Source organism: Sciurus vulgaris (assembly GCF_902686455.1).
Source record: "Sciurus vulgaris genome assembly, chromosome: 1".
NCBI lineage: Eukaryota > Metazoa > Chordata > Mammalia > Rodentia > Sciuridae > Sciurus > Sciurus vulgaris.
The window spans coordinates 157,079,563-157,107,495 of NC_136461.1; the positions used below are offsets into that span (position 1 = coordinate 157,079,563).

Below are 27,933 nucleotides of genomic sequence, written 5' to 3' on the forward strand. Positions count from 1 at the left end.
CTTCATTAATAGCAAAATGACACGAATTATTTTAAAAATTCATTATTAATGACTAAGATTCTAAATTCAAAATGCAATTCTAAACAGGCAGTACAGTCTAATTTGTTACCCATCTGTGTTCGTAATAAAAGGGCTACAGAATGCAGTTATTGGAAATTGATGATTTTTAAAAGTCTTATTTAGGGTTGGGGGTGTAGCTCAGTGGTAGGGTGCTTGCCGAGTATATGTGAGGCACGGGGTTCCATTCTCAGCACTGCACATAAATAAATAAAAATAAAGGTTCATTGACCACTAAAAAAAATATTTTAAAAAATGTCTTAAAGTTAACACAGGGCTGGGGTTGTAGTTCAGTGATACAGCACTTACCTGGCATGTGTGAGGCACTGGGTTCGATCCTCAGCACCACAAAAAAATGAACAAACAAAATAAAGGTATTGTATCCATCTATAACTAAAAAAAGTTAGTTAACACAGATAAGAAAGTTCTCTTTAAAACACACACAAGCCAGATCTGTGTTACAAAGATAAAAGATAACATCAATGTTACTACTATTAGTAAAGGAAAGAGAACAGCTATTTAGAAAGGCTCTCTGTCTTACCCTTCTGACTGCCTTCACATGCCATGGAACACTGGGAGAATTTCAGAAATCATCTATAGGCACTTGGTGGGAAGAGGAGCTATTTTTAAAAAACAACAAAACAATAAACAGAATCCTGACAATTCCATTCAATGAAATTTTGTCCTAGAATGAGAAGGGAGATGGAACTGTAGTCTTTCTTGGTGGGTTCTGGTTCCACAGCTGATAGAAGTGCTGTAAAGCATAACTCTGTCTCTAATCTTCATTTACATGTTGACTTTAGAATCTAAATCCCCAGTGAGATGGGACTTGACTGTACTCAACAGCAACAGCACAATGTGTAGCACTATCATAATCTCAATTATGTTGGGTCCAGCCATCTTCCTACCTCCCTTGCTCAGTCCACAGGACTATTCCTGTGTTTTAGAAAGAGCATTTTGGATGCTGTGTAGTAGAGAGACAGGCTACAGCAAGAAAGCAAGGACAACAGCTTGCTGACTTGAACTACTTGAATGATGGGAAGGGACAGAAGTGGATAAAGGTCTCCTGGAGAAGACAATTTTTATAGTTATTTATGGAGACCGCTTCATTCCCAAGGAGGGTTCACAAACTGTACAGTATTAGTATTTTTCCAACAAGGGTGACTACACGTATACTCGCATCCCAATATGTTTTCTAAAAAGAAAATGCACTCGTTTTTAAAGAAATGTTTAAAAAGGTAAAGTGGCCTCTCTTCACTAGTCTCATATTAATTACAAAGTTGAGACCTAAAGAATTTCTAACTCATTTAAAAACATGAAACATTTTCTCCAGGAATGGGTGGGCTTCTAGAGATTCTGAAATAAAAGATAGCAATTTTGCCTTATTTAACATGATTCAAATTGTACATGGGAGAATTTTCTATAAATTGTACATAATATATAAAAGGCAATGGAGAAAATGCAGACAACAGCATTGAAAATGGAAGCCAAACCGGTTCATAATTTCCCATCTTACACAGAATGTGGATTATAACTGAGTTCACCTTCTAACCTTGAACTCAAAGATTAACAAGTCTCTGAAATTCTTTTGAACTACAGGATTTCCAGAATGGCAACAGATAAGGAGAGGATGATTTCATTTTATCCAGCAAGTGATAAATATGACATCACTATATTTTAAAACCCTGCAAAACAATACCATATGGTTTGTTTTCTTCCAACAGCAAACTAACAAGCTGTAGTATTCTAACAAACTGCTATTAGGTCTAGGAATATTTTTGGCCAAATTTTCTTTCTCCCTTGTTATAACTGGTTTGCTAATAGATTTCTTTAGTTTTAGAGTTATAATTAGGAGGCAGTTATTGCTTTGCATAATCAAATTGTAATTGCTGTTTGGGTGAAATCCAATGAATTTAAGCATTAGTACCTCCAAAAACACAATATCTGGCAAAAACAGAGTAACAAATGTCATGCTTTAATGATCTAGCCTATCTAATAATGTTTGCCTAACTGTTGAAATTTTTTAGAAGCTAGAGCACTAGTGATATTGGAGGATATTAAAATGATCAGTCTACTTTAAAGCAGCATGGTTGAAAATGACAACCAATTAATATTCTCCCATTAAATACTAATGGAGGCGATAAGGAACGAGAATTCACTTGGGGTGAGATCTTACGTAGGTCTGTCATTTGTGTAGTGTGTGCTCCTGGGTGAGTCGCTTAACATTCCTGAGTCTATCTCCTCAGTTATAAACGGGAATTGTAATACCTAAATAGATACTTGTCAATTTTTTCCACGCTTAATGGCTGAACTTGCTTCCTGGGTCTGGAGAATGTCCTACATGCGTCTCTCATTTTAGAAATCAAAAAGCCCAGGTGCAGGTGCCCACCCTCCTGTCTCTCATTCTGACCTGGTTCTCCAGCCTTCCAAGCAACTCTGGGAGCTCACAATCTTTAACAACAAAACAAAACACAAAACAAACAAAAAACCCCTATCCTTTGCCATCTGTCAATGGCTAGGGTCATTTTCCATTTCTCACAACCAAGAAACCTCACTACTACTTCTAAAATGTATCTCAGATCTGTCCACTTTTCTCCCTCTCAATTGTCTCCACTCCAGTCCAAACTCCCATGATAGCCTTTTTGCACTAATGCAGTGGCCTTCTGATAGTGCTTCCTATGTCCATTCTTATCCCCTCTAACTCGCTCTACACATGACAGCAGGAGTGACCTTCTATCAATACGAAGGATATCACATCATTCTCCTCTACAAAATCCTTCCTGTTGACTTACTAATATAATTAAAAAATTTTAAACACAATCCACATAACTCACCATGATCTGTCTCTTGCCTACCATTTCAAACTCAAGTGTCTATCAGCTGATGAATGGATAAAAACAGTGTGCTATGTCCATGGAATGGAATATTACTTGGCAATAAAAAATGAAGTACTAATACATGCGACAACATGGATGAACTTTGAATGTGCAGTCTTTAAATTCCTGTCATATTTTTAAAACCTATTATTCTCACCTCTCCATAAGGATCAATGAAGCTTTTATTTTTCCCAGAGAGACTTAAAATATACTTATGACAACATATTTATGATTGGTTAGTTCCTTATTCTCAATTCACAATCTTCCTGAATTAATAAACGATAAAAACTTTAGAGAGACATCAGTTCTTTAGAGACTTTAGAAACTGTTGTCCCTACTGTTAGTATTGATACTTTTAGTATGTGTTTCTCTCAATTTCAATTACTGCTTCCAAATATTCCTAAAAGGTGGGGAGACTTTTTTTTCTGCTAATGATAGATCATTAGTTCCAAAGAGAACACTGCTTGAACATGTGCATGTTCACACACCTTCACTCTTTCTGTTTAGTTTTATCCACTGAAGTGTGTGGGATAATTTGAGAAATATTTTGAGTACCTCAACTCTATACAATGTATTTACCCCCTCAACCCTTCCCACCAAACAAGGAAAGCACTGTCTCTTCCTGAAATCAACTGCAACACACATTAACTTCAAGGACCTTAGGATTTGTCCCTACCAACCCGAGGCAGATCAGAAGGAAGAGACAGTTTGTGTTTTTTTATGACTTGAAGAATTAATCATGGGATCCTTGGGTCAATAGTCACTATGTTTCATAGGAAGTTTGGGATCCTATTCAAAAGTGAAGATTTCAGGTGGCCTGTGCTGATAGACCCTGAGCTTCCAAAGAGCTGGTTTCTGCATCCAGTCCATACTACATAGGGCACTTTTAATAGATAAAGAACAATATTAGGGGGGCAGGGAAAGGAGCCATGATCTGTACCTCACAGGCCTTGAACAACAGGGAGCTAACTGACTAAGGGGTTCAGCTTCTGGGCTGGATCTGTGCCCAGGTCACAAATACTATGGGTTGCACCCAACCTACAACAAAGCACAGCAAGGATACTAATGGAGGTCTCCTTGTGAGGCTGCCTAGGACACCTCCATCCATCCTGCCTTCCCTTCTTCACTGGGTTCAGACTTGTACTCAGGTCTGGGTCCGACTTCCCATCTCCCTCCCATCCTCTCTCTCCAACTCCACCCTCTTTTCTCCTGCGGTGTTTCTCCTAGTAAAAAAAAGTGTTTGTATGTTTATTCTGGTCTTGGCATTTGCTTCTCAGATGATCCAGCCTAACATCTGGATTATTTACTTAAATTTATACTTTTTGAAACTAGCAACTTTCAAGTCAGTTCTCAGCAGTGGGTAAACAAACAGGGATTTTAAAAATTAGACCTCAGATACAGAGTTCTTCCTTCTCCATACCATTCCAATTTGAAGAAGACACTAATAAATTAGGCTTCTAAACAGATGTATCAAATCAAGTGAGTTTCTTAATATTAAGCATACTCCTTTAGTTACTGATTTATTTAGCTCTAATGAGAAGTGAGAAAATGAGGAATGTTACTCAAAACTAGCCTATTATGTGTCTCTCCCTCTGATTTGACTACAAGCTCTTAGAGGTTGGGCACCCTCTCCTATTTGCTTTTTAATTTTTTTTTTTTACCAAGTACTAGATTCACTCATAACAGGTGCTCAATAAATGTCTGCTGAGCAGAGGCAGGAGAGATCAGTGATGTTCAACCCAGTGGGGTGTAAGAATATTACAGGAAAGGATTCTCAGGCCTCTCTGAGGACATAAAAAGCAAATGCATGGAAACTATAGAAAATAAACTTCAAGTTTCATTTTATGAATCACAGAGAGTAAAGTTCAACTCTTAGGTACAGTGGGAATGAGAAAAATGCAAAATAAGAACCATTACAGGGAACCGATTTTTAAACTGGACTTCATATCAATGATATTTGGCCTAAAATGGTTATCCTGCCTCTGAGAACTGACCCAAACATATGTCTGAATTTAGAAGAGTAAGTTGCAACAATCTTGTGGATTCTCATACACAGATTACATATATATATGTACCAATTTAATACAGATTTTATAAGACAGATTTGTAGATCTCCTTTTACCAAAAATTTTCACTATACTTTAGATTTATTCAAATTCTATTATTTATGCACAGCCAGATACAAATACATTGAACCTCCGTAAACAAAAAGAAAAATACTGTTTCTTTATATCATATGAAAGAGTCTCTTTAAAACAAAACATTGATCATTTGTTTAGGTAGAAGTAGGAAGTTACCATTTATTAAGTAACATGGTATTAAACAAATAGAAAAGAGTTTGAGTTACATCACTGTTATACTAAATTTCCGATTTCTTCACGACCATTTAATTAAAAAAGCAATTTATTTTACCAACTGCTGGCATATTTGTGATCATTAAATTTTTACTACAGCAATGAAAACAAGTTTGCCAGTAGAGGCCTCGAACAATGAAACTTTGAGTAGCATTTCCCATAATAGTTTAATACATCTAAATTATACCTTGCTATTGGGGAATTTTTTTCTGTAAATGAGTGGATCGAAAACCTAATTAATCTCCCCCCAGTGTTTAAGAACCACACAATAACATTGGCTTACTTTTGTACTTTTATATACACTCTATGAATGTGAGAAAGTAGAAAGTATCACACACACACACACACACCACAGTCAGAAAAGGCAGAACACATTTCCTTCCTCCCCTTTTCATTATCTTTCCCAGAAGTTACTACAAGTGGGTGAAATTAAGAGTCAAGATACACCTAGAACAATCCATGGCAATTTAAAATGATCAATTCTAGGTCTTTTAACATAGATGAAGGGCTAGTGAAAAATTTATATAAAATAAATCTGATAGAATTGCCAGGTTATCATTATCTGATACTGAGAAGTCTAATCTTTGCCCTGCGGGTTTAGGTAGAAAACAAAAGCATAGCTCTTCACATTTCAAATTGTTAACATGTCATTTTTCCTGAGTCAAAAAACTAACAGATACAAATTGAGGAATCTATTTGGCTCAGGGTGTGATAAAGCATTTCACAATGAAGCCATAGGAAGATGAATTAATCCTAAATAATTTAACAAGTACTTTATGTGAAAAAATAGAAAAGTTAATAATTCCAACTAGTTAAACAGAGGTAATGAATGTATGAAAATTATCAATTAAAGGTTAAGAAAAACAAAGAGGCCTATAATTTTTGAAGTATGACTAATTTGGTAGCAGTTTAGAAAAATATGTAATTTCCTAGAGAAGATACTTTTGGTTTAACACAGAAATGAAAATTCTAATTACGAAAAGTGACAGGTGGAAAAGGATCATTTATTCCTTTCTTGGAGACATTGTTTTCCTCATTTTTAAGTTCTATCATTCCTACATTGCATGTTTAATGATTACATATATACTTTTACATCTATTTCTGTGCTCATTATTCTATCAGAATCTAATATAACATTCTTTTCTAAAGCTATAGTAGTTTCAACTACAGCAGCCTCAAAGTCCAATTTGAAGAGTAGGGCCATCTACTCCACTTCATAGAAGCAACAGAAAAAAACTCCAGACAGAAAACCCTTGTAAGTCTGTGCAGGAGAGAGGTGGGGCAGATTGTGCATGCTCTCTCCTAGCCTCCTGGGGCAGACACACACAAGATGCAAAGTTCTTACCTTGCCGGAGGGACATCAATATTGGAAGAAACAACTTTCCTTTTCTGCTCAAGGAGACAGACGGAACGAGTGTTTTCTTTTTCATGGTCAAGGACCCGGCTGGCTTTTTTGGTATCTGCTGTTTTCACATCTTCTTCCATGGCCAAGGGGAACAAGTGATGAGACATTTTTTTACTAGAGTCACGTTTCAAGTCCTCTGATTGAAATGTGAAAGTCATTTCCCGCTTAATGCTCCCCACCTGTGAAATGAAACAAGAAACTCTTACACAAATCATAACTAACATTGCAAAGTCATATACAATTGGTGCATCTGTCATAACACAAAAAAGTATCACAGACACAAGAAATGCCTCTCTTTGAAGATTTGAAAGCATAAGACCTCTAGTTTTTTTTTAAATTTGAATGGGATATTTTCTTTTAAAACTAAAAAAGCACAAGTAAACTCTTAAATATTTCAGTTTCATGATCATGTTTAGTAATGTCAAACTTTATCATTGCCCCCTAACAATGATCCTAACCATAATGCCTTTATCTACTGTCATTAAGATCTTTTAAAAATGCCTCTTACAGTATTGTGATAAAGAAGTCAGCCAATCTCAAAAAACTAAAGGACGAATGACCTCGCTGATAAGCGGATGAGGACATATGATGGGGGGTAGGAGGGGTTAGGTTTAGGGTTAGGGTTAGGTTTAGGGTTAGGGTTAGGTTTAGGGTTAGGGATAAGGAGGGTGGTAAAAATGGAGGAAGGAAGGACTGTATAGAGGGAAAAGAGGGGTGGGAGGGGTGGGGGGGAAGGGGGAAAAAACAGAATGAATCAAACAACATTGCCCTATGTAAATTTATGATTTTTAATTAAAATAAATTAAAAAAAAGAAGTCAGGCTAATTTTTCTTATCATTTTTAATTAAATGCAATGATTAAGGTATAAGACAAATATAAAATTAAAACTCAACAAGTTGAATCCTGTTATTTCCAAATTTGTGATCATTGAAAATGGAGACAAAAGTTAAAGGTCTTTGTAAGGTAACTGCTGTTGTAAATGAAGTTTGGAACAAACTAGTTTGATCCCTAAGTATAGAAGAAGGGTCAGATGAAGTCTGCAGCCTCACCAATCGGTAAAGTGCATTTCAAATATGCACACCTAGAAGACATTTCACGTGCCCTTATGTCAGTCCACCCCTTTTTGGGGAGTCCATCTGTACAGTGCAGTCACCACTTTTACAGAAGATACACCTTTTGTTCCTCTGTAATCTTAGGTAGGAGAAAAAGTGAAAAGATTTTGATCAACTAGATTCAGGTTTACAGAATCCAAGGTTATAAATGTAAGGCATTTTCAGAATAAAACAAGAATGTGTTTTTATTCATAGCATAGTATTAATAATGAGAAACTCCAGACTCAAGGAAAACTCAGATGTATGTGTGTTGAAGTCACAGGATCTGCCTATGTAGGAGAATTTCCAGAGCCTAGGGACCACTCATGCCTCAGAATCCACTCAGCAGGCGCATGTCTTTCACATGAACACAAAGCTCTGAAGAGCGTTGCACCCTGTCCTCGGCCTGTCAGGCAGAGGGGAAGTTCACCTTCCCATGGTTTTTCCAACAGGCTTATCTGCAGCCCCACAGGAAAATGTCAGCCACATTTGGTCCACTTGCAACTCACTAAAAGGTCACCATATTTCTTAGAATGCTTTCATGAAATAAAATAAGAGTCCAAGGAAAACGAATGTCTGCTTTTAAGTGCTGTTTAATGGCATCAATACACACAAAAAGGAGTAAGAAAAATTTTTCACACTGCTAAAAAGGCAATGAATATTATATTAAAATGCAGTTTAGAAAATTGGTGAATATAATTAAAATATTTTAAATATCCATCATTAACCAGTACTCTGTGCAACTCTTTCTGTCTGTATGTGGAGGTGACAGGGAGTTGCTTTTGATCTCTCAACCAGGCCTGTTTCAGCCTACCCTGCAACAGGAATACAATAAATACCAGGCAAAAAAGACGATGAAGGCCTCAATTTTGATGATTATCAACTGGTTCCCCCAAGTGCCAGGTATTACATTAATTAAATATGTAAGTAGTAAGCAGTACGAAGCTGAAATAATAATTGACATCCATGCTTCCCCTAGGGCCAACTGGACTGATTAAATGGATTTCATCCAACATTTAAAGGAGGGGCATCACATTAGAGGAAGTCTAGTTTTTAGCTTTGCAATTTAAGGGAGAAAAATCTTAAGTAAATAAATACAAATAGAATACATTTTCTACAGAAATGTTTTTATATTAGTATGACATGCTCTTAGTTAAGGCTTCATAATAAAACAAATTATAGTAGTATTCAACAATGCAAGATATAAATCTTCTAAGATACTTTCTAAACAAAAAACTAACTGCTCAATAGTAACCAGAGAATTTTAGCAATTGAATAGATTTCAAAGCCAACTGAACTCAGACTTATTGTTTAAACATGGAATTACAGTGACTAGAAATGACCAAAGAAGACCAAAAATAACTATAGAGATGAGAAGATGTTAAGTTCTTTGTTTTATGCATTCTGCTGTATGCAGTACTGGTGGAAGGGCTAGGTGGCAGGTGTAAATAGTCATAATCTCTCTGTGCTGTAAAGCTTGCATGTATATATTATATGTTCTTTATAATGTCCTTTTATTCATATCAAATATTGTATTGAAAAGATTTTTTAAAAAACCAGGAGAATTCACAGGAGATAAGAGAGTGTAAAGAGTATATGAAGTCAAATCTTGGAAAACTGGGCTCAGAAATTATCCAGAGAAACAGGATGATGTCTGGAGGGGTGCTGGACAAGGGAAAGTACTTCAGTGTGAGGTGAAGGGCATGACTGAAGGCTGAGAAAGGCTGGTAGGAACAGAGGGGCACAGATCCCACACCCAGCTATTCCACATGAACACTGACTGGATCTTTCATTAGATTAATAGAAGGAAGAAGCAAAAGGAAGATACAAACCCATTTATATGGGATTTCCAGAAAAGGCAACTCTACAGTTATAGGGAGCAAATCGATGACTGCCTGTGGCTGGGATTGAGAGCAGAAACTGCAACTGGGCACAAGGGAGCTTTCTGAGGTGATGGGAATGTTCTGGAACTAGACAGCAGTGATGTCTGCATAAGCTGTAAGTTTATTAAAATTCAGTAACTGTATTCTTAACAATGGAATGAATGTTGTGGTATGTAAATTATGCCTCAATAGGGCTGTTTACTCTCTTCCTCTTCTCACTCTTCTACCACATTGTGAATGAAAAACTTTGTATCTAAGAAATACTAATTTATATTTAACCGTTTTTATGAAATCAAACAACTAAGCAGGAAGAATCCAAGAGACTGTTCAGACTCATTGAAACATTTTTCTTTGCAATGTTTCGTAGACTTTAAATGTATTTTTCACTTTTAAATGCTTATTACAAAATATATACCTGTTAAAATTTCAATAAGAAACAGTGTATAAGGGAAAGCTTGCTATTCTTCCCCACTCCTAGAGAGAACAACTTTTTACAATTATTATGAAACCTTGAATTATTTACAATGAATTAAATACCTCTGTATGCATTCAAACTATTGGGAGTGTTTAGACATTAATGTGATTATATATTATTTGGCAACCTTTTTATTACTTGAAAATATATCATGATCATTGTTTCATATGAGTAGTAGATTTACTATACTATAAACACTATAGCAGCTTATGAAATGGTATATTTTTACCAACTTTTTGAAAAACACTGAAATATTTTCAATTTGTCATTAAAAGTGAGTATTAAACATATATTTTTATGTGCTTGTGTAAGAATTTTGCAGGAAAAATTCCTGGAGAATGGAATTCCTGAATTAACCTAGGTTTTCTTTAATGGGTGAACAAAGTATTGGGATACTCACAAAATGGACATACCATTAAGTCACTAAGTAGAAGGACATCTGAATATATCCATGTTTGATTAAGGGTAACAGACTTGTTCATGACCTATTTAGAGAGGCATGCAAGTTGTAGACCAGGTCGAGCATGATTTCACTGGACTTATAAAACAGAATTAAATGCCAAGATGCTTCACACCTCAGAGAACAGAACACTGAATGGGCCAAATTTTTGGGGGGGTTAATTTTTTTTCACTTTTTTTCATACATACTAGACAGACACATAGAAAGAGAAGGACCATTCTTAAGTAAGAAGATTATGGGAGGGCTCTACTTTAAAAAGGAAATAGAAAATTTTAAATAATGAGACAGGGTTTGTTTGAGATTCACAAAAATTATGAAGAATAATGCTCTTCACTTTTTTTTAACATATAAGGTAACTGGCATTCTCAAATACTATTGGTGGGAATACACATATTTTCGAAGGCTAACCTGGAAAAATATAGCAAAATCTAACTTTGTACCCCCTTACTACATTAATTTTACCTTTATGGGAAAAAGAACACTCAAAGATACTTATCACAGAAATGCTTAAAGTATTAAAAAACAGAAACGACCTAAGTATCCATCAATGATTTGGTGGTTAAATATGCATAAATAAAATGCATGCTAAAAAAAAAAAGACATATCTCTACATTAACTGACACAGGGAGAAATTTAATATGCAAATTATAAAAAAGATTACAAATGAGAATATGTAACATGATCTTAGAAGGGACATATCTATGTAAAGAAATGTTCTAAAAGGACATTCTAAAATGTTAATTTTTTTTCTTTGGAGACAGATGTATAACCAAATTTTGCCATCTTTTTAGTAAGTTTTTTCAACATCCACATGTAGTTTGGTATTTTAAAACTATGGTGTTACCTTAGTATGAAAAAGTACTTATTTTACATAATTAATTTTCTCAAATCTAACATTTATATAATATTTTAATTCTATTAGCTTCAGTCATTAGATAAATGTATTTTTTAAAGGAAAAAATGAACTGCCTACAATAATGTACCCACAGACACTCTTACTTACATTATCAGCACCTCCCAGTTATATTATGCTGCAATAACTACCAGTGGATTCTTTCTTCCTACCCATCACACAAGCCCGTCCTATAGCACATCAACACACATATTACCCAATGTAATTTCTTGTAAAGGAACAAAAGCTTCAACATTCAATTATATAAGAATACCCCCAATTACCAATTACCACTGACAAATAAAACTCAGAATTTTTATTTCAATGAACCAGCTTTTGTTTTTCTAGAAGATAATCAGTGTATAAATATGATATACTTGGGGAAATTGCAGTTTCTTAACAAGAAGTTCACAGGATCTATTTCAGGCTTGAATTTCTCTAAATGGTGTCCTTTGTAAATTGGATGCAACTTTCTAAGACAGGGAGTAGAGCTCATCAGTCTTTCTTAATACAAAACATCTGGTTTCCATAGGAAGATTCTAACAGCACAACAGAAAAGAGGACAGCTTCTGACACCAGCCCACTTCCTTGATCACTCCATCCTTCCCTCTACGCCCAAGTGCATTCCAGGTCACCTTAATCCTAACAAACCCCCTACAGATGCCAAAAGGCATGTGGAAATTATTCTCAGATCTGTGGAGCTGGCTCTAAAGATGAAGTGGATTTTCCAGGAATACTGCAGAAAGCCAACCCATTTGCCTTCTGGGACTTTATGAATGCTGAGAAAGTATTATGGAAATTCTGGAAAAGGGCATGAAATTCAGGACACAGCAAAAACTACTGCTAGAGAGCAGACAGTGAAGGAAAGTGAGTGATCCCCTTGTCTAAGCAACTCTGAAAAGATCCTGCCATTCAAAAGGAGAAGCAAAGCTTGTATTAATAGCAACAACTGATTCTATTAATTTAAAATATCACTGTTAAGACTCAGGCTCAAAGATTAGAATCTTGAGTGAACTGAAAAAATCTATATCCCATAATAGTTGACAGACCTCTACTACTCCTTACTCCAGATTATATTTTTCAGATCTCATGCAAGGCACACACACACACCACACACACAATAAGTTGGATGACCAGTTCCAATAAATGGTGGGCTACCAATATCCAGTTTCAATAAATATCTGTCACAGAAGCACTTTAAAAATAATGAGTGCTTCCACCAGGTGCAATGTTGCATGACTGTAATCCAGTGGCTCAGGAGACTGAGACAGAAGGATCACAAGTTCAAGGCCAGTCTTGGCAGTTTATCAAGATCCCATCTTAAAATAAAACAAACAAATTTAAAAAAAAGGATTGGAAACATGACTCAGAGGTAGAGCACCTCTGGGTTCAATCTCAGGTACCCCCCCCCAAAAAAAAAAAAAAAAGAGAAGATAATTGTTTCCAATTACTAACTAGCCCTGTTAGAGGTGTGCCCGGGAAGGGGATTATTCCCTTACCTCTGAAATCACTGAATTATTTATTGACTACTTTTTTCTCAGTTGCATTATTTTACTACACTGAGACAGAGTTACTGACTGATAAAAATCATACCAGTTTGGTGGTAGTGTTGAAACTCAGTATTAGGTTCTGGGATTAGACAGTCAAACCACACAACTGCACTATCTCAGCAATCAGTGTTGTTAATGCTGGGTTTACTACAGCAAGTTTTAACTTTAATATCTTGACAATTTAATATTCAACAAAGCATGACTTGGCCTGGTTAATGACAGATTAGTCAGCAGCACATTTAGGATGGAAAGTTATTGCAAACTCTCTAGTGAAAGACTACTTGGCTAAAGTTTCAAACCTTCTATTAGCATTATATAACTGAGAATACACCACTTGGGTATTTTTTAAAAGCCTTTCAGAAAAACCTTGACTAGAAATATCCACTTTTGTAAAGTTCAACATTAAGTTCAAGCTTAGCTAAGTTCATTTGTGCACTTCTTCCAACCAAATGTAAGGACAGAGGGGGGAAAATCAATATCAAAATGGGTCAACCATATTGGATTTAACTTCAGGATACAGAATTTTGAACTAATCACATTAGTTCATTAGATATTCTATGTGTTTTAGATAATTCAAATTTTAACTCAATCAATATGAACATCCAATCCATATGAAAATCCTATGGATTTACCTTCAGGGTATGTCTACAATCCAATCACTTCCCACCACCTCCAGTTACTGCTCAGCTTTCAAAACATAATGATACACTTTAAATGTGTGTTGCCAGGCTGGGGTTGTAGCTCAGAGGTAGAGCACTTGCCTAGTACATGTGAGGCACTGGGTTCAATCCTCTGCAATGCATATAAATAAGTAAAATAAAGGTCCACTGACAACTAAAAAAATATTTTTTAAAAACTTGTGTGTTGCCACCAATGTGTCTTGCCTGGATTTGTAGGATAGTGTCCTCACTGGATTTCTGCTTTCATCCTTGCCTCACATCCTTCAATTCCCCAGTTCCTTCTTATTAGTAGCCCACCTTAACCCCTTATCCTAAAATCAGGTCATGCCTTCCTCAGCTCAGAAAACTCTAATGGCTCCCCATTTCCCTCAGAATAAAAGCCAAAGTCCTTGCAGTAACTTCCAGGGCCTCATAATATCTGCCCCATTCTATTCAACTTTCTCTCCTACCTGCTCTCACCTCTATTCCTGCTATAGTTTTGATGTAGAATGTCCCCCACAGACCCATGTATTAAAGGTTTGGCCCCAGGTTAGCACTAATGAGAGGAGGTGGAAACTCTAAGAGGTGAGGCCTAGTGGGAGGTCTTCTAGATACTGAGAAGTGGGTCCTAGAAGGTGAATGGAATGCAATCCCACCATGATGTTCTGCTTCATCACAGACCCAAAAGCAATGAGATCAAATGACCATGGACTGAAACCTTCAAAACCATAAGCCTTTCTTCTTTTTAAGTTAGTTGTATCAGGTATTTTATAACAGTAACAAACAGTTGACTAACACAATACTCTTACCTAGGAATGCCAGGCACATCCCTGCCTCAGGACTTTTTCCACTGGCTGCCCCATCTTCCTGGAAAGGTTCTTCCCCCAAATATCTACATTGCTTGCTTCCTCAACTTGTCTTTGCCCAAAAATCTTTTTCTTATTGAAGTCAACCCTGACTACCATATTTAAAATTTCAACGTTCCCTTCCCACAGTTCATTCCCATATTCTACTATATATATTTGACCTGTAGTACTTATCTTTATTACAAATTATATTATTATTTTTTATGCTCATTGTCTGGGCTTTTATACCAGAATATTAGCTTTTTTTGCTTTTGTTACTGATGTATCCCTAGAACACTAGAAGAGAGTAGGGAACAGGGTGGTGGAATAAATAAATGAAGTTTCAGGTGATTAAATGTGTTCAAAGGCAGCCTTACTAATAGAAGTATAAGAAGGATGGATGCCAAGTTCTCAGAGCTGTGAAATGTGAGGTCATACAATTCCTCGTTAATTTCTAAGCTACAAATAGGAAATACTTGATTGCGCAATAATTTATGGAAGAAATAGGTAAAGAATAAGTACAAATCGTCACCATCTTAATTTTCTCCTTATAAAGTTTTCAACTTTATTTTATGGAGGGCTTTATGCCCAGGAAAGCAATCGTTACTTTATAATAAAATCTGTGGAAAAAACTGGAGTCTTCCCTGAAGCATTTTTGCTCACCTGTTTGTGGTTCACAGTAAACCCAATTCACTAACTCCCTTAGTGAATTCTAACATTTATAGTCAATAATAATAATAATTATTAATAATAAATGCTACCTTTATTTCTTCCACATTTAGATTAACTATTAGTGACTATATTATTCAGACAGAATTCAGGCCCTACCCAAGATTTTGTTTAGTTTTGTTGTTTTGTAAATTTCTTTCTGAAGAAGTACAGGCAGCTGTTTTACTGAGGAGCAGTTGGTCTACACAAGATTTGTCCACACCAATAGCTGTGAAGGCCACACATAGCTTTGCTGCCTGCAAATGCTGTTGCCAGAGAAGTTGGGACACTGGGTTCAGGAAAGATCTTGTGTGTCTGACCTTTCCCCAGTGGAGCAACTCCCAAGGGATCCCACAGCCTCTTCTCACCTGAACCCTCTTTATTTGACCCCAGTAACCCTAAACAGAGGGGCTGCTCTGGACACACAAACTTCACAGGAATTTTCCTAGGCCTCCTACTAGAGCCCACCTCTATCTCTCCAAAAGTCCCCTCTCCTCCCCTGCAGGGAATCTGTGAGCTCCTCTGTCAGCACCCAGTCCAATAAACACACAGCAAGAGAGGAGATTTTCTTCATGGGTTATATAGTTACTTAGGGTGAACTGGGAATCAGACCACACTTTGAAACATACTTTTTTTGAAACATACCTTCTCTGACCAAATCACACACACATTTCCAAAAAAGCAGTTACAATAGACCTTTTGGATGTGCTGGAGAATGTACTTCTGATACACATAAATAAAAGGTCAAATCAATTCTTGAAAAGATTATTGTATAATTTGCTGGGCACAAACAGGGCCAACTGAATCCTTCTAGGAATCTGAGAGGAGAGATTTAGACTTGTATGTTAATTGGTGACAGAGACAGCTCAGGTAAGCAGATCAGGCCTTGTGGCCAGGAGAAAGTAGAGGAAATCAGGAAAAGAGGGAAGGAGGGAAAAGGAACGGGAGAAGTGGGGGACTTCTCAAGGAAACAGGAAGAGAAGGCAGGAGGGTCCTGGGACAGACAGGGGCAAGACCTGCCTCTCCCCCACCAAATTCCAGTCCCAGTTTACAGAGGTTACAGCTTGGTGGCCTGGTCCCAGATCTCCCTCCCTACCCACTTCACCTTACCTGGTTGTTTGGTTGGTTGGTTTTTATAACCTGAACTGATTTCAACTTCTTCCAACCAAAGAGTTGTACTAACTAACCCAGTGCCTTTAATTCCTTTGGCAATAAGAACTAGAAACACAATTTTTTTAAATTCATCCATGGTTGTCACAGTCTCGCACAACATCTTTAAGTTTTCAGAACATATTAGAAGCAGATTTTAAGTAAAAAAAGAATATTGGTTGCTGAGGATTTTTCTTTCAATATGCATTTCATTTAAAATACAATTTATGATTCCTTTGGGCAGTAAACAGCAAGCAAAATTAAAAACTAAAGTTGAAAACTGATGAATTCACATTTTAGCTTGGACTGTGCTGTTAATTCACAATTATTTTACTAGCTGAACAGATGACTAAATAAAATCTGTTAATAAATGCAGCTCGAGTGTATTCAAGAAATTAGGCAACACATATTAGAATAAATTTGTATATCTGTTCATCATTAATGTAATTCTCTATAATAAAGGTCTTAATGGTGTATAAAAGGGTAGGTGGGAATATGAGAGGGAAGTATCTCCTACTTCAATGCTGAGACTTCCCATAAGAAGGGACATGATTCAAAAGAACTGAGCTAACCCATGATAAATGAGTATAGGAAGACCTTTTGATAAAGAGGTGTGCTCCAGGGCTGGGGATGTAGCTCAGTGGGAGAGCACGTGCTTAGCATGCACAAGGCCCAGGGTTTGATCCACACTACTGTTAAAAAAAAGAAAAAAGAAAAGAAGTTGTGCTCCAGGGAACCCTGCCTTTCTGCCTGTGGACTTTGAGCTGCTAAGCCAGCCATAATAAATATACGTGTGTGTGAGCATGTGCACGCACACACGTTTGTACAAATGAGTTAACATAACATATACACACACATCTCCTGGTGATTCTGCTCCTTTGTTAGGGCCCTGACTGATACAATATAAAACTTGGGATCATGCATTTATTTATTTCTTCTCTCTCCCCCCGTGTTCTAGATACTACTCAGAGGCTCAAAACAAATTTTGCTCAGTTTCGTAACCCAGGTACCCAGTCTATTTACACCCAACACATACTGGGTGTTTCATAAATGTTTGCTTGATTAACATAATTAAGGGAAGGTAATACGGCATTAGGGCCAGTAAGGGCTGAAAGGATCTGTGAAATCAGGTCAGAAGTGATTGCTATTGCACATTCACAATACTTTAAATATAGAAAGGGCAAAAAGATAACAATAGAAGTAGTAATAACAATAACTACAGTTACTAAGCCCTTACCAAATATGACACTGCATTAAAATTTGCTTCATATGTATTATTTCATTCCTATCTCAGAAAATTGTAAGAAAAAGATCTTATTATCCAAATATTATAGATAATGAGACCAAGGCACAAAGAAGTTATATAACAGAGTCGAAGTCTCACAAATCTGTCTCATCATCTGCTCTCTCCCCCTCTTCTTACTTCCTACTGACTATTTCCCCTGGTGGTCAACTATGGTCCAATCTTTTTCTTTCTTTCTTTTTTCTTTCTTTCATTGGTACAGGGAATTGAACTTAGGAGCACTTAACCACTGAGCCACATCCCCAGCCATTTTTTTTTTTTTTTAATTTTGAATCAGGGTCTAAGTTGCTTAGGGCCTTGCTAACTTGCTGAGGCTGGTCTTACAGGTATGTACCACCATGTCTGGCTCCAATATCTCTTATATTAAAAATAAAAAACTTTACTTTGACCTTCAAGTCTACTCAAGTACTATTCATCTGTTCTATTCCCTGTCACTGTCAAGGTATCAATAGACTTGTCTCCTTAAGCTATCTGTACTTCACTACTTTCAATTTGCTCTTCAACTTATTGAAATTGATTTCTATTTCCACCAAAACAATAATGATAATAAAGACACATTTTTGCTACAGTCACAAGTGGACTATATGTTACTGAATTTAATAAGCACTTTTCAATCTCCCTCTTCAACAATACTGAACACAACTTGCTTCCATGGAGCATCATTTTCCCTTGGTTCTATGACTGCACTAACCTGTCCCAATTCTTACCTGCAGAAAACAGAATTCCCGAGCAAATATAAGCATAAGATTATTGGTAGTTTTTGAATCTACTATAAGTCTGGAGAGTCAGACTGGGATGTTCAATAGGACAACTACACAGTCAGGTAAGAAGTCCAACCACATCCCAAGTCTGAACTAGCAAAATCTACTGGAACACTGTCCTCCATCACTCAAGTCCCATGACATCAGGGACTGAAAGCCAGCACCTCCACCACTGTTGCTCCAGCTGCACCAGGAACCTTTGCCACTGGGTTTGCCTGAAGATCTCTTCTGGTGCTGGCCACCCCTCATTGTCTCATGTGCCTCCAGGTGTACCCACCGTGTGGGCGCATCATCTTGGCAGAACCTAAGTTGCACACAGAAATCTAGCTGCAAGGTATTCTGGGAAATTCCAGCTATAGCAGCAAAGGGAAATAATACAGAATAGGATGATAGAGGTGTTGAATAAGCCATCTACAGTATCTGCCACACCACCATGTTTCTGGATTTCTTTTCTATCTCTATCTGCTTCTCTCAACACATAGTTTCAATCTATGTACTTCTGTTTCTATTGCTACCATTTTTTTTCTACTTGGACTACTGCAATAACTTCTGATTAGCGGACAGGCTGGTCTGGAGTTTTTTAACCTATGAACTTCAAGGTCTGGTCCCCATCCATTAAACAGGGATGACAGATTGGTTCAAAGGATCAAATGGAACCAGCTAGTAAAATAACTGACTTCATTCATGGTAAACAGGCAATGAACTACAGCTTTCTCTCTCTGGTGATATCTTACTAAGAATTAGTTTGTGACCATGGTCAATATCCAGTGTGACAATTAATGAAGAATGAAATACTGTGGCAATCTGACATGGGCTCAGTGTATACAAGGGATAACATACACATAGAAAAAGAAGGTGCAAGTGAGTATAAAGCTGTGCTCAGAGATCAGCATGGGGCACCAGGAGTTGAGAGAGGGAGGCAAGACCTCTGGGAGCCTTGAGTTGGAAGTGGGTCATAAGAAAAATATAAATAGTGGTAAAACCAGGAAGTGACAAAGAAACCCACCTCACCTCTTGAGAGTTTTTGCCTCACTTGAGCCCAATGAAGTGCCACCATTGTCTCCATCCTCTGTCCCCATCATCCCCCTTCCTGAGTGCTAACCATACTCAGGAAAGCATGGGAAATAGGAGGTGCAGGCTGGTGGGAGGAAGCAGGAAGAGAAGCACACCCAGAAGGCACACCCCTTTTGATTGCCTTGCTCTATATCCCTGAGTGAGTGTGCAGCAGCTGCAGCAGCAACTCTCTTCAAATCAAGGGACTCCTACGTTTGGGCATCCTCTCATAGTAAGGACAAACTCATGAGCTAGAAAGCCAACCCATCAGATATTTACCTCCTCACCTGCTCACATCCTGTCTTCAATTTCAAGAAATGAGCCAAAAACCAAACTCTCCTTTGGCTATTACTAAAACATACCTGGGGCTGGTTACTACTGCAGATAATGTGAAGAAATTATTTTCCAATACTATTCTTTATGTATTTGGCCTATGACTCAATGTATAGTTTTTTTTGTTTTGTTTGTTTTGTTTTGTTAAGAACAGAACTTTAAATAAGCCAGGTGCAGTGGCACATGCCTGTAATCCCAGTAGCTCAGGAGGCTAAGACAGGAGGATTGTGAGCTCAATGTCAGCCTCTGCAATGGTGTGGCGCTAAGCAACTCAGTGAGACCCTGTCTCTAAATAAAATACAAAATAGGGCTTGGGATGTGGCTCAGTGGTTGAGTGTCCCTGAGTTCAATCCCCCATACACCCTCCACCCCCCCAAAATTAAAAAATACCCAGAACTTAATATTATTAGTTTGTATATACCATGAATGAATGTCCCTCCAAAACACATGTTGAAATTTAATTGCCACGGAGATGGGAGATGGGACCTTTCAAAGGTGGTTAGGTTTTGAATGGACTAAGGTCATTATCTTGGTAGCAGGCTAGTTATCTTGAGAGTGGCTTTGTTATAAAAGAGCCTTTGCATTCACACTACCCTCTACTATGTAAGAAGAGGGCAAGAAGGATCTAATCTCATCAGATGTGATCCCTCAATCTCCTACTTCCCAGACTCCAAAACTATAAGAAATAAAGTTCTTATAATTTTAAAAGTGCCCAGTCTGTGATATTCTGTTGTAACAGCAGAAAAGTAATCTAAGAATACGTTCTAGGATGGTATCATTTAATTTAGTATTTTCAAAGATAGAATTTGTTGGAAGTGGGATTTTATAAGTAGTAGACATTTCTCATAGCATTCTCCTTACAAACCCAACCATGTGGTATTGTTGATAGTCCTTCTATAGGAAATAAGACTTGGCAGAAAAACAGTATTTATCATAAGATCCTAAGCAGAACAAATGATTAATGTGTGTTTATGAATGTCAAAGGTCACATATTCAGTCATGCATTGAAATCTTTTGTTCATGTGCTAGCTATCTGAAGGATATTGTACCAAAAGAAGGTAAAATATGCATAAGCCACAACTTACTTTCTAGCTTCAAAAGGCAAATAAGCTGTTTACAGCAAGAAACGTACATTCTTCCAGGAAATCAGCAGACAAGTGATAGACGCTATATAAACACCTTCTGTATCTCCATATAACAATTTTCAGTATATGTTAATACATTAATTCCCATCTAAAACACCTCTTTAATTTTCTTATTTAAAGATCATTTTCAAGGAACTCTTTATAAAAGATGTTGTATAAAAGATTTCAAAGAAGATAAAATTTCTAAAGCTTGACTATTTATTCCAACCCACACATACACCACTTTCTTTTTTTTCCTGGAAATAATAAGAAATAGAGATATTTTAGTAGACCTTTGAAAAGAGTGTTTGCCAGAAAGGTAGTCATTCATTCAACAAATATTTACTCAGTATTGTAGGCATCAGGGATTATAGTGACACACTATAGTGAGTGTGTTTATGTCACCCAAAATCCCAACACTCATGGAGCTTGAAGTGCAACAGGAAGGGACATAAGTAGAAGAATCATGCAATCATACGTATTATTACATCTGCAACAAGCACACTAATAGAGCAGTATATGGTCTAAGCAGGCTAAGGTCATACGATACGGGGGAAATCAAAGAGGTCTGAGAAGAAAAGTCTGAAGAAGTTACCTTCATCAGCTCAGGTTTTTATAACAGAATACCATAGGCTAATATTCTGGTGGCTATAAACAACAGAAATTTATTTATCAGTTCTGAAGGCCTAAAGACCAAAATCAAGGTACCAGCAGTTTCAGGAACAGATGGGAGCCGGTTTCCTGGTTCAGAGACGGCCATGGTCTCACTGGGTCCTCACATGGTGGAAGGGGTTAGGAAGCTCTCTGAAGTCTCTCTAAAAAGACACTAATGTCATTCACGAGGGCTCCATGCTCATGTCCTAATGATGCCTCAACAGCCCCACTGTCCTGATGCCTCCTCAAAGTGGCAGTTTTAACACATGAATTTTGAGGGGACACAAACATTCGTGTTTAGCACTTCCCAACCAGATATGTGCAGAGAAGTAAATGTACCAACCCACTTCAGGTGTCAGGGATCCGGCTGATGTTTAAAAATTTAAGGCAGGAAGCAAAAGCTGCTTTTCTCATTTCACTTCATCTTGCCTTTTTTTTTTTTTTTTTTTTTTTTAATGTCGAAAATATGCTTCCAAACTCAATATGCTATTAGAATTTTATGTGGAGAAAAGCAAAAGTCTTAGTTGAAAGTCTGAGCACTTGAGGTGCATACCATGAAGAGCTCTGAACGGAAGCTGTGGAGGAGCTCGTCTGTTCTACCTGCTTATATTTCTGCTCCCTTCCACAAAGTTTTAATCTCTTATAAAGATCATCAAAAACTACACAGAATAACACATATTAGGAGTTAACACACAGCCCCATAGTGCCCAGGCCACGCTCCTCCTTGCTTTTGCACTGATTCTGACACCACAGATGCCTGTGCAAATACTGAGAGTCAGTGAGTCCAATGCTAAGCCCGATCCAGACCATTTCCTGCATTTGCATTTCTGTTTCCTCAAAGTGGAAGCTGAGCTTGCTGATAAGAAGGGTCTTGGGTACATTTAAGAAGTTCCAAATTTTGATTTAACTTGCGCTATTCACCTCTTTCTTGCTATTTGCCCGACTTAGGTAATATCAAAAAGAAGTGTGCTCTAGTACTCTATACGCCTCTTTTAAGGGTAGAAATACTCCACTTTTTCTCCACTTGTTTAGACACAAACTCCTATGAACCCTGCTGAGAATTTGAAAGGTCTTTCAGCTTTGATGAAGTAACTACTGTCAATCATAAAGTTGTGGACTTTCAGTAAAATGGTAAGGAGCTATTCTTAGAATCATGAATTTAAACCTACTAATAAAATAAGATATTGAAAAAGAGGGACAATCCAATACCCCAAAACAGGGGGAGAAATAACACAGAAATGGGAAAAAACACAAAATTGTGGCAACCAAGGGCAATTTTATTAAGGTGTAAATGGCTCAGAATTTCATAGGTGTCCATATTAGAATCCAGCCCAGACTCTTGGTGCTAACTTACCATGTTCATTATCCTCAGAGGGCATGGAAGTATGTATTTCAGTTTCAAAGATTTTAATAAAAATTTTTAAAGATGGTTAGGCCTATAACTTTTATGTCCAAAACTATTTGACACTATTAATTTCTGGCAATAATAAATAAAACAATGTATTTTAGTTTCTGTGCTGCTAAGTGTTATGTATACTGTTCAGGATTTTGAAGGATTGAACACCCAGCTATTTTGTACTCTTTTCTTGTGGTATGGGGTTCGAACCCTGGTTTTCACTCATGCTAGGCAAGTACTCTGCCACCCCCACCCCACTGTCTTGGATTCTTATCAGGAAATATTGCTCAAGAATCATTTATGACCACTTCAGTCTCTTGGTTTTACAGAGATTTACATGTCTCCCTAGATAGTTCAGGGCCATACTGATACCACTGATGTCCCCAATTAGCTAGATAAGGGTTTGCAGATTCTTCTCTGATGTTTTCTAGTAGTTGCTCTTCATGAATCTTATATAAAATTTTCAGCAGCAATCACTCATTCCTAAGCAGACACTTCAAAATATAATGTTTTATATTAAAGGACAAAAACTAAATGACATTCAGACTTACAAACTCAGCTTTGAATATATAGAGTTTATACACACACACACACACACACACACACACACACACACAATCTTAATTCTATTTGAGGGCACTGTTAAGTAATTTTAAAATTAATCAGGAAATTTGGAGGGTTTACTGGTAAACTAAATATATCATTTGAAGTCAAGTGTTATTTTCCATACCAAGATAAATAAAATCTAACTCAAGCAACAAATTTTAGTCTTGTCAGAACTCTCAGAGAAAACGTTTTCTAGGTAGACTGTTACAGTGGTCCTGTTTTTGGTTAATAAACTCTTCTTTAGCTTGAACAAAACCTCTCCAGAAAAAACTTAACCCCATTTCCACTCATTTCAACTTCACTTGGGGATAAAGAACAATTAGTCAATATTGTTTTAGATTTTAGACAATCAAAGAATTCCTAAAGATAACCAGCTCAGCAAGGTTGCAATGTAAACAAGAAGAGCAATATTTTTAAAAAGAAGAAAAAAGTTCCTATTTTTAAACAACAAACCCATGGACACTGAAATTTTAAACATAATACCACTTACAATCACTACAAAGAAAATAAACACTTAGGTATGAATCTAACAAAAACATATACAGTATCTGTATCCTGAAAATGACAAAACAAAACACAGATGAAAAATAATATAAAGACCTAAATAAATGGAGAGACATTGTGGTAATGTATTGGAAGGCTTAACAGTAAAGAAGTCATTTCTTCCCAAACTGATCTATATGTTTAGTGCAATTTCTATTGAAAGCTCAGCAAGATTTTTGAAACATAGACATATTTATTACAAAATGTAAATGGAAAGCCGCAGGACCTGGAATAATAAGAAAACTCTGATAAAAAAGAATAGAGACAGGAGTCACTCTAATTAAGGCATATTATATAGCTACCACACTCAAAACCAAGTGATATTACACACAGAGGCCAAGGGAGCAGAACCCAGAAACAGACCTGCACAAGTACACCCAACTGATTTCTATCAAAGGTGGGAAAGCAGTTCGATGGAGGAAAGGGAGCTGTTTAAGGAATGACACTGAAGCCCTGGATATCCACAGAAGAAATCTGAACATACGCCTCACACGTTCTACAAAAATCAACTCAAAATACATTGCTAGTGTGAATGTAAAACACACAGCCACTATGGAACTGATCATGGCAGTTTCTTACAAAATGAAACATACTAACCATAAGATTCAACAATCACACTCCTGGGCATTTATTCAAGAGAAAAGAAAAATTCTCACAAAAATGTATACACAAGTGCTGAGAACAGCCTTATTCATAACATACCAAATCAGGAAACAATCCGAATGTCCTTCAGTGGCTGAATGGTTAAACAAACTGGCTTATCCATATTACAGAATACTATTCAGTACAAAAACAGATGAACTACGGATGCACACAACAACCTAGAAGGTTTTCAAAGCAACTCTGCTGCATGAAAAAAACTGTCTTGAAAAGTTACACACTATATTATTCTATTTCTATAACATTCTCCAAATGACAAAATGACATAAATGGTGAACAGATTAGGGATCATTAGGGCTTAGGGACATCAAGGTAGGAGAGGGTGGTTGTGGATATTAAAAGGCAACCTGAGGAATTCCTGTGATGGAATTGTTCTACTTCTACACTGGTGTGGTCATGTGAATCTAACATGTGATAATATTACACACACACGCGCACACACATTCATGTAAAACTGGTGAAACCTGAATGAGTCAGTGGATTGTATCCATGTGGAACTTCTTAGTTGTGATATTGTATTATATTTATGCAGGATGCTGCCATTGGAGGAGACTAAATGAAGAACATATTGGGACCTCTTTGTGTTATTTCTTATCATTGTAGATGAATCAACTATCTTTTGAAGTGTTTTTAAAGGTTTAAAAATATTCCAAATATTACTACCTTCATTTTTACAAGTGAATAAATAAAAGCACAAATATTAAAGGAATTTGCTCAAGACTACATTTTTAGTTAAGAGAGAGATTATAAATAAGACTCAGCTCTCTGAATTTTCCACTCTGCCATAATCCATAAAACAAATAAGAAGCAATCCCTACTAAGGGATTAAAAATATAAAGATATTTTCAAGGGTTGTAGCTCAGTGGTAAAGCACTAGCCTAGCACATGTGAGGCACTGGGTTTGATCCTCAGCGCCACATAAAAAAATAAATAAAGGTATTGTGTCCATCTATAACTAAAAAAAATTTTTTTAAGAAGATACTTTCAAGAGGCTAAAACTATAGATGAGGACACGGACAAATATTAAGGGACTAAGTACTAAACTTAAATACATCATATGGTTCTATTTAATAAGAACTCATGGGGAGGGAGATGTGTGTTTCTCATACAATTCTACTATAATATCAGAACAAAACTAAGGTAAATAACCTCATTTATGCAGAAGGAACCAATAAGAAACAAACCTCTTACCCAGGTGCCCAGACTCATCCCCAAATGTAGTCTTATGCTTAGGATCCTCTATTCGGGCAGAAGACTGACCACAAAGGGGCACAGATGGTGCTATGGTTTGGATCTGGACTGGACCCCAAAGGCTCCCATGTTAAAGGTTTAGTTCCCAGGGTGGTACTATTGTCATGGGATAGAAACTATAAAAGGCCCAGCCATTGGGGACATGCACTCAAAGGAAACCGTAGGACCCCAGCCCCTTCCTCTTCTACTTTTTTCCATTCCTGGCCATGAGGTGAGCAGTTTTGCTCCCTGGGTGGCATGCTGCCTCATCACAGGCCAATCAACCATGGACTGACACCAAAGTCCCAAGCCAAAACAAATCTTGGCTCCAAGTTGATTTACCTCAGGTATTTGTTTCAGGGATGCAAAGCTGAAACAGTTAAAGGTTACCAGACCCTGCCATGCTACCCACCCTCCACACCATCCCTGTAGCAAACCAGAAGCACAAAACATCCCAGAAATACAGGTTCTTTTCTTCACAGAAATAAACCACGCACGACAAATCTAGCCCATCTGAGGTAAAATGTACTTCCTTTAGATTCTAGATTTAAATTTATTACCACTGTAAACTTGGCTCAAAGGTGACAAAGGCACTAATAAAATACTCAGTCTCAGCTCAGCAGTATAATCTTGGCAGTCAAACACTCTAAAGGACTAGAAAGCCCTGTTCTACACATGGGGCAGACTCAATCTGCACTGCAGTGAATTCCAGGAATAAAGAACAGCACCTGGATTCCAGCAAGGATGGTGGATTTTCAGGCTCTTTGCCTGTTTTGGGAAAAAAAAAAGGTTCTTAAAGAAGACTTAAATTCAATTTCCCTGTTGTTCCCAGTAAAATATTTGTATGAACCATACTATGTGCATAACATTGGTATTCCATTAAGCTCATTATATCTTGTATTTTTTTCCTGAAATATTTTATTGCATTCATATATGCTGTAGCACATATTTTCTATTTTTAGGATTCCACATAAATTTATGGTGCTCTTGCTAGTTTTGTACCTTTGTTTATATTTGCTTTTCCTTTATGTGCTGATAGAATTTCCTAATCATTTTTAGTATGACTTTTTTTTAAATTACAGCCCTGTTGGTTGCTTTATGTCACACATGCGGGTATGGGATTAAATTCCTCACAAACTTGTCTTTTTATTATCTATTATTTTTCTCTAACATCATCTTTCCAGAGCTTCTTGATTATTTATTTACATAAACCCCACTTTAAAATCTTTCAAATAAAACTTCCCTAAAAAACTGAAGTACATATTATAGGATGCATGATACTGGCATAGTGTGTCCCTGGCAAAGATGGTAGGGCTGACACAGATCTGGCACTGACCCTGCTTCTGCCCCACCACTACCTGTACTTCTGCAAGAGTCCTTCCCATGTCTGGGTCTCTGCACGCTCTGTGTGCCTTTTTCTTGCTTTGTTTTGCTTTTTGCTAGGATGTTCAAGTGCCGTTCACCTCATTCTCTACCACCTCTTTTTCAGCCTTTAATGATATTCTCACATCATTGACTCCAAAGACCTTGGATTCCCCTAAATAGTTAACGTTCCCCTTTCTGTGTTCCCAGGACACTTCTGAGCTCCTTACAACAGAACTCATCCATGTTTTCTTCCCTTATTTGAGCCTCAGGTGGGGATGATGGGGAAGCGCCTGAGGTACAGCTGGTTACAGGTTGAGCAGGCAAGATTCCTGGTGATTCCTCATCAAACCTAGACATCAGCCTACTGCACTGGATGATTTTGTTTTTGGAATTCAAAGGTTAAGTCTGTTTCCATGACATAGGAAAAAGGGGCAAGCCAACACCAAAGGCCAAAGCTTTGTTCATTTCATTATTTATTTTTTCAGCTCACCCAGGCATGGG

At 37.1% G+C, this 27,933-nt stretch overlaps 1 protein-coding gene across 2 annotated transcripts in view; it reads right to left on the bottom strand.

Annotated features, from left to right (window-relative positions):
• Window positions 1–27,933, bottom strand: part of ZNF704 (zinc finger protein 704) — a gene marked incomplete at its 5' end in the record, with an annotated part of 212,561 nt that overhangs the window by 163,456 nt on the left and 21,172 nt on the right. For both annotated transcript variants that reach the window (XR_013759243.1, XM_079111046.1), the window contains one exon: window positions 6,633–6,871. Coding sequence is in view for 1 of the 2 variants with exons in the window: in XM_079111046.1 (XP_078967172.1) it covers window positions 6,633–6,871 (239 nt within the window). The remainder of the gene's footprint in view (window positions 1–6,632; window positions 6,872–27,933) is intronic.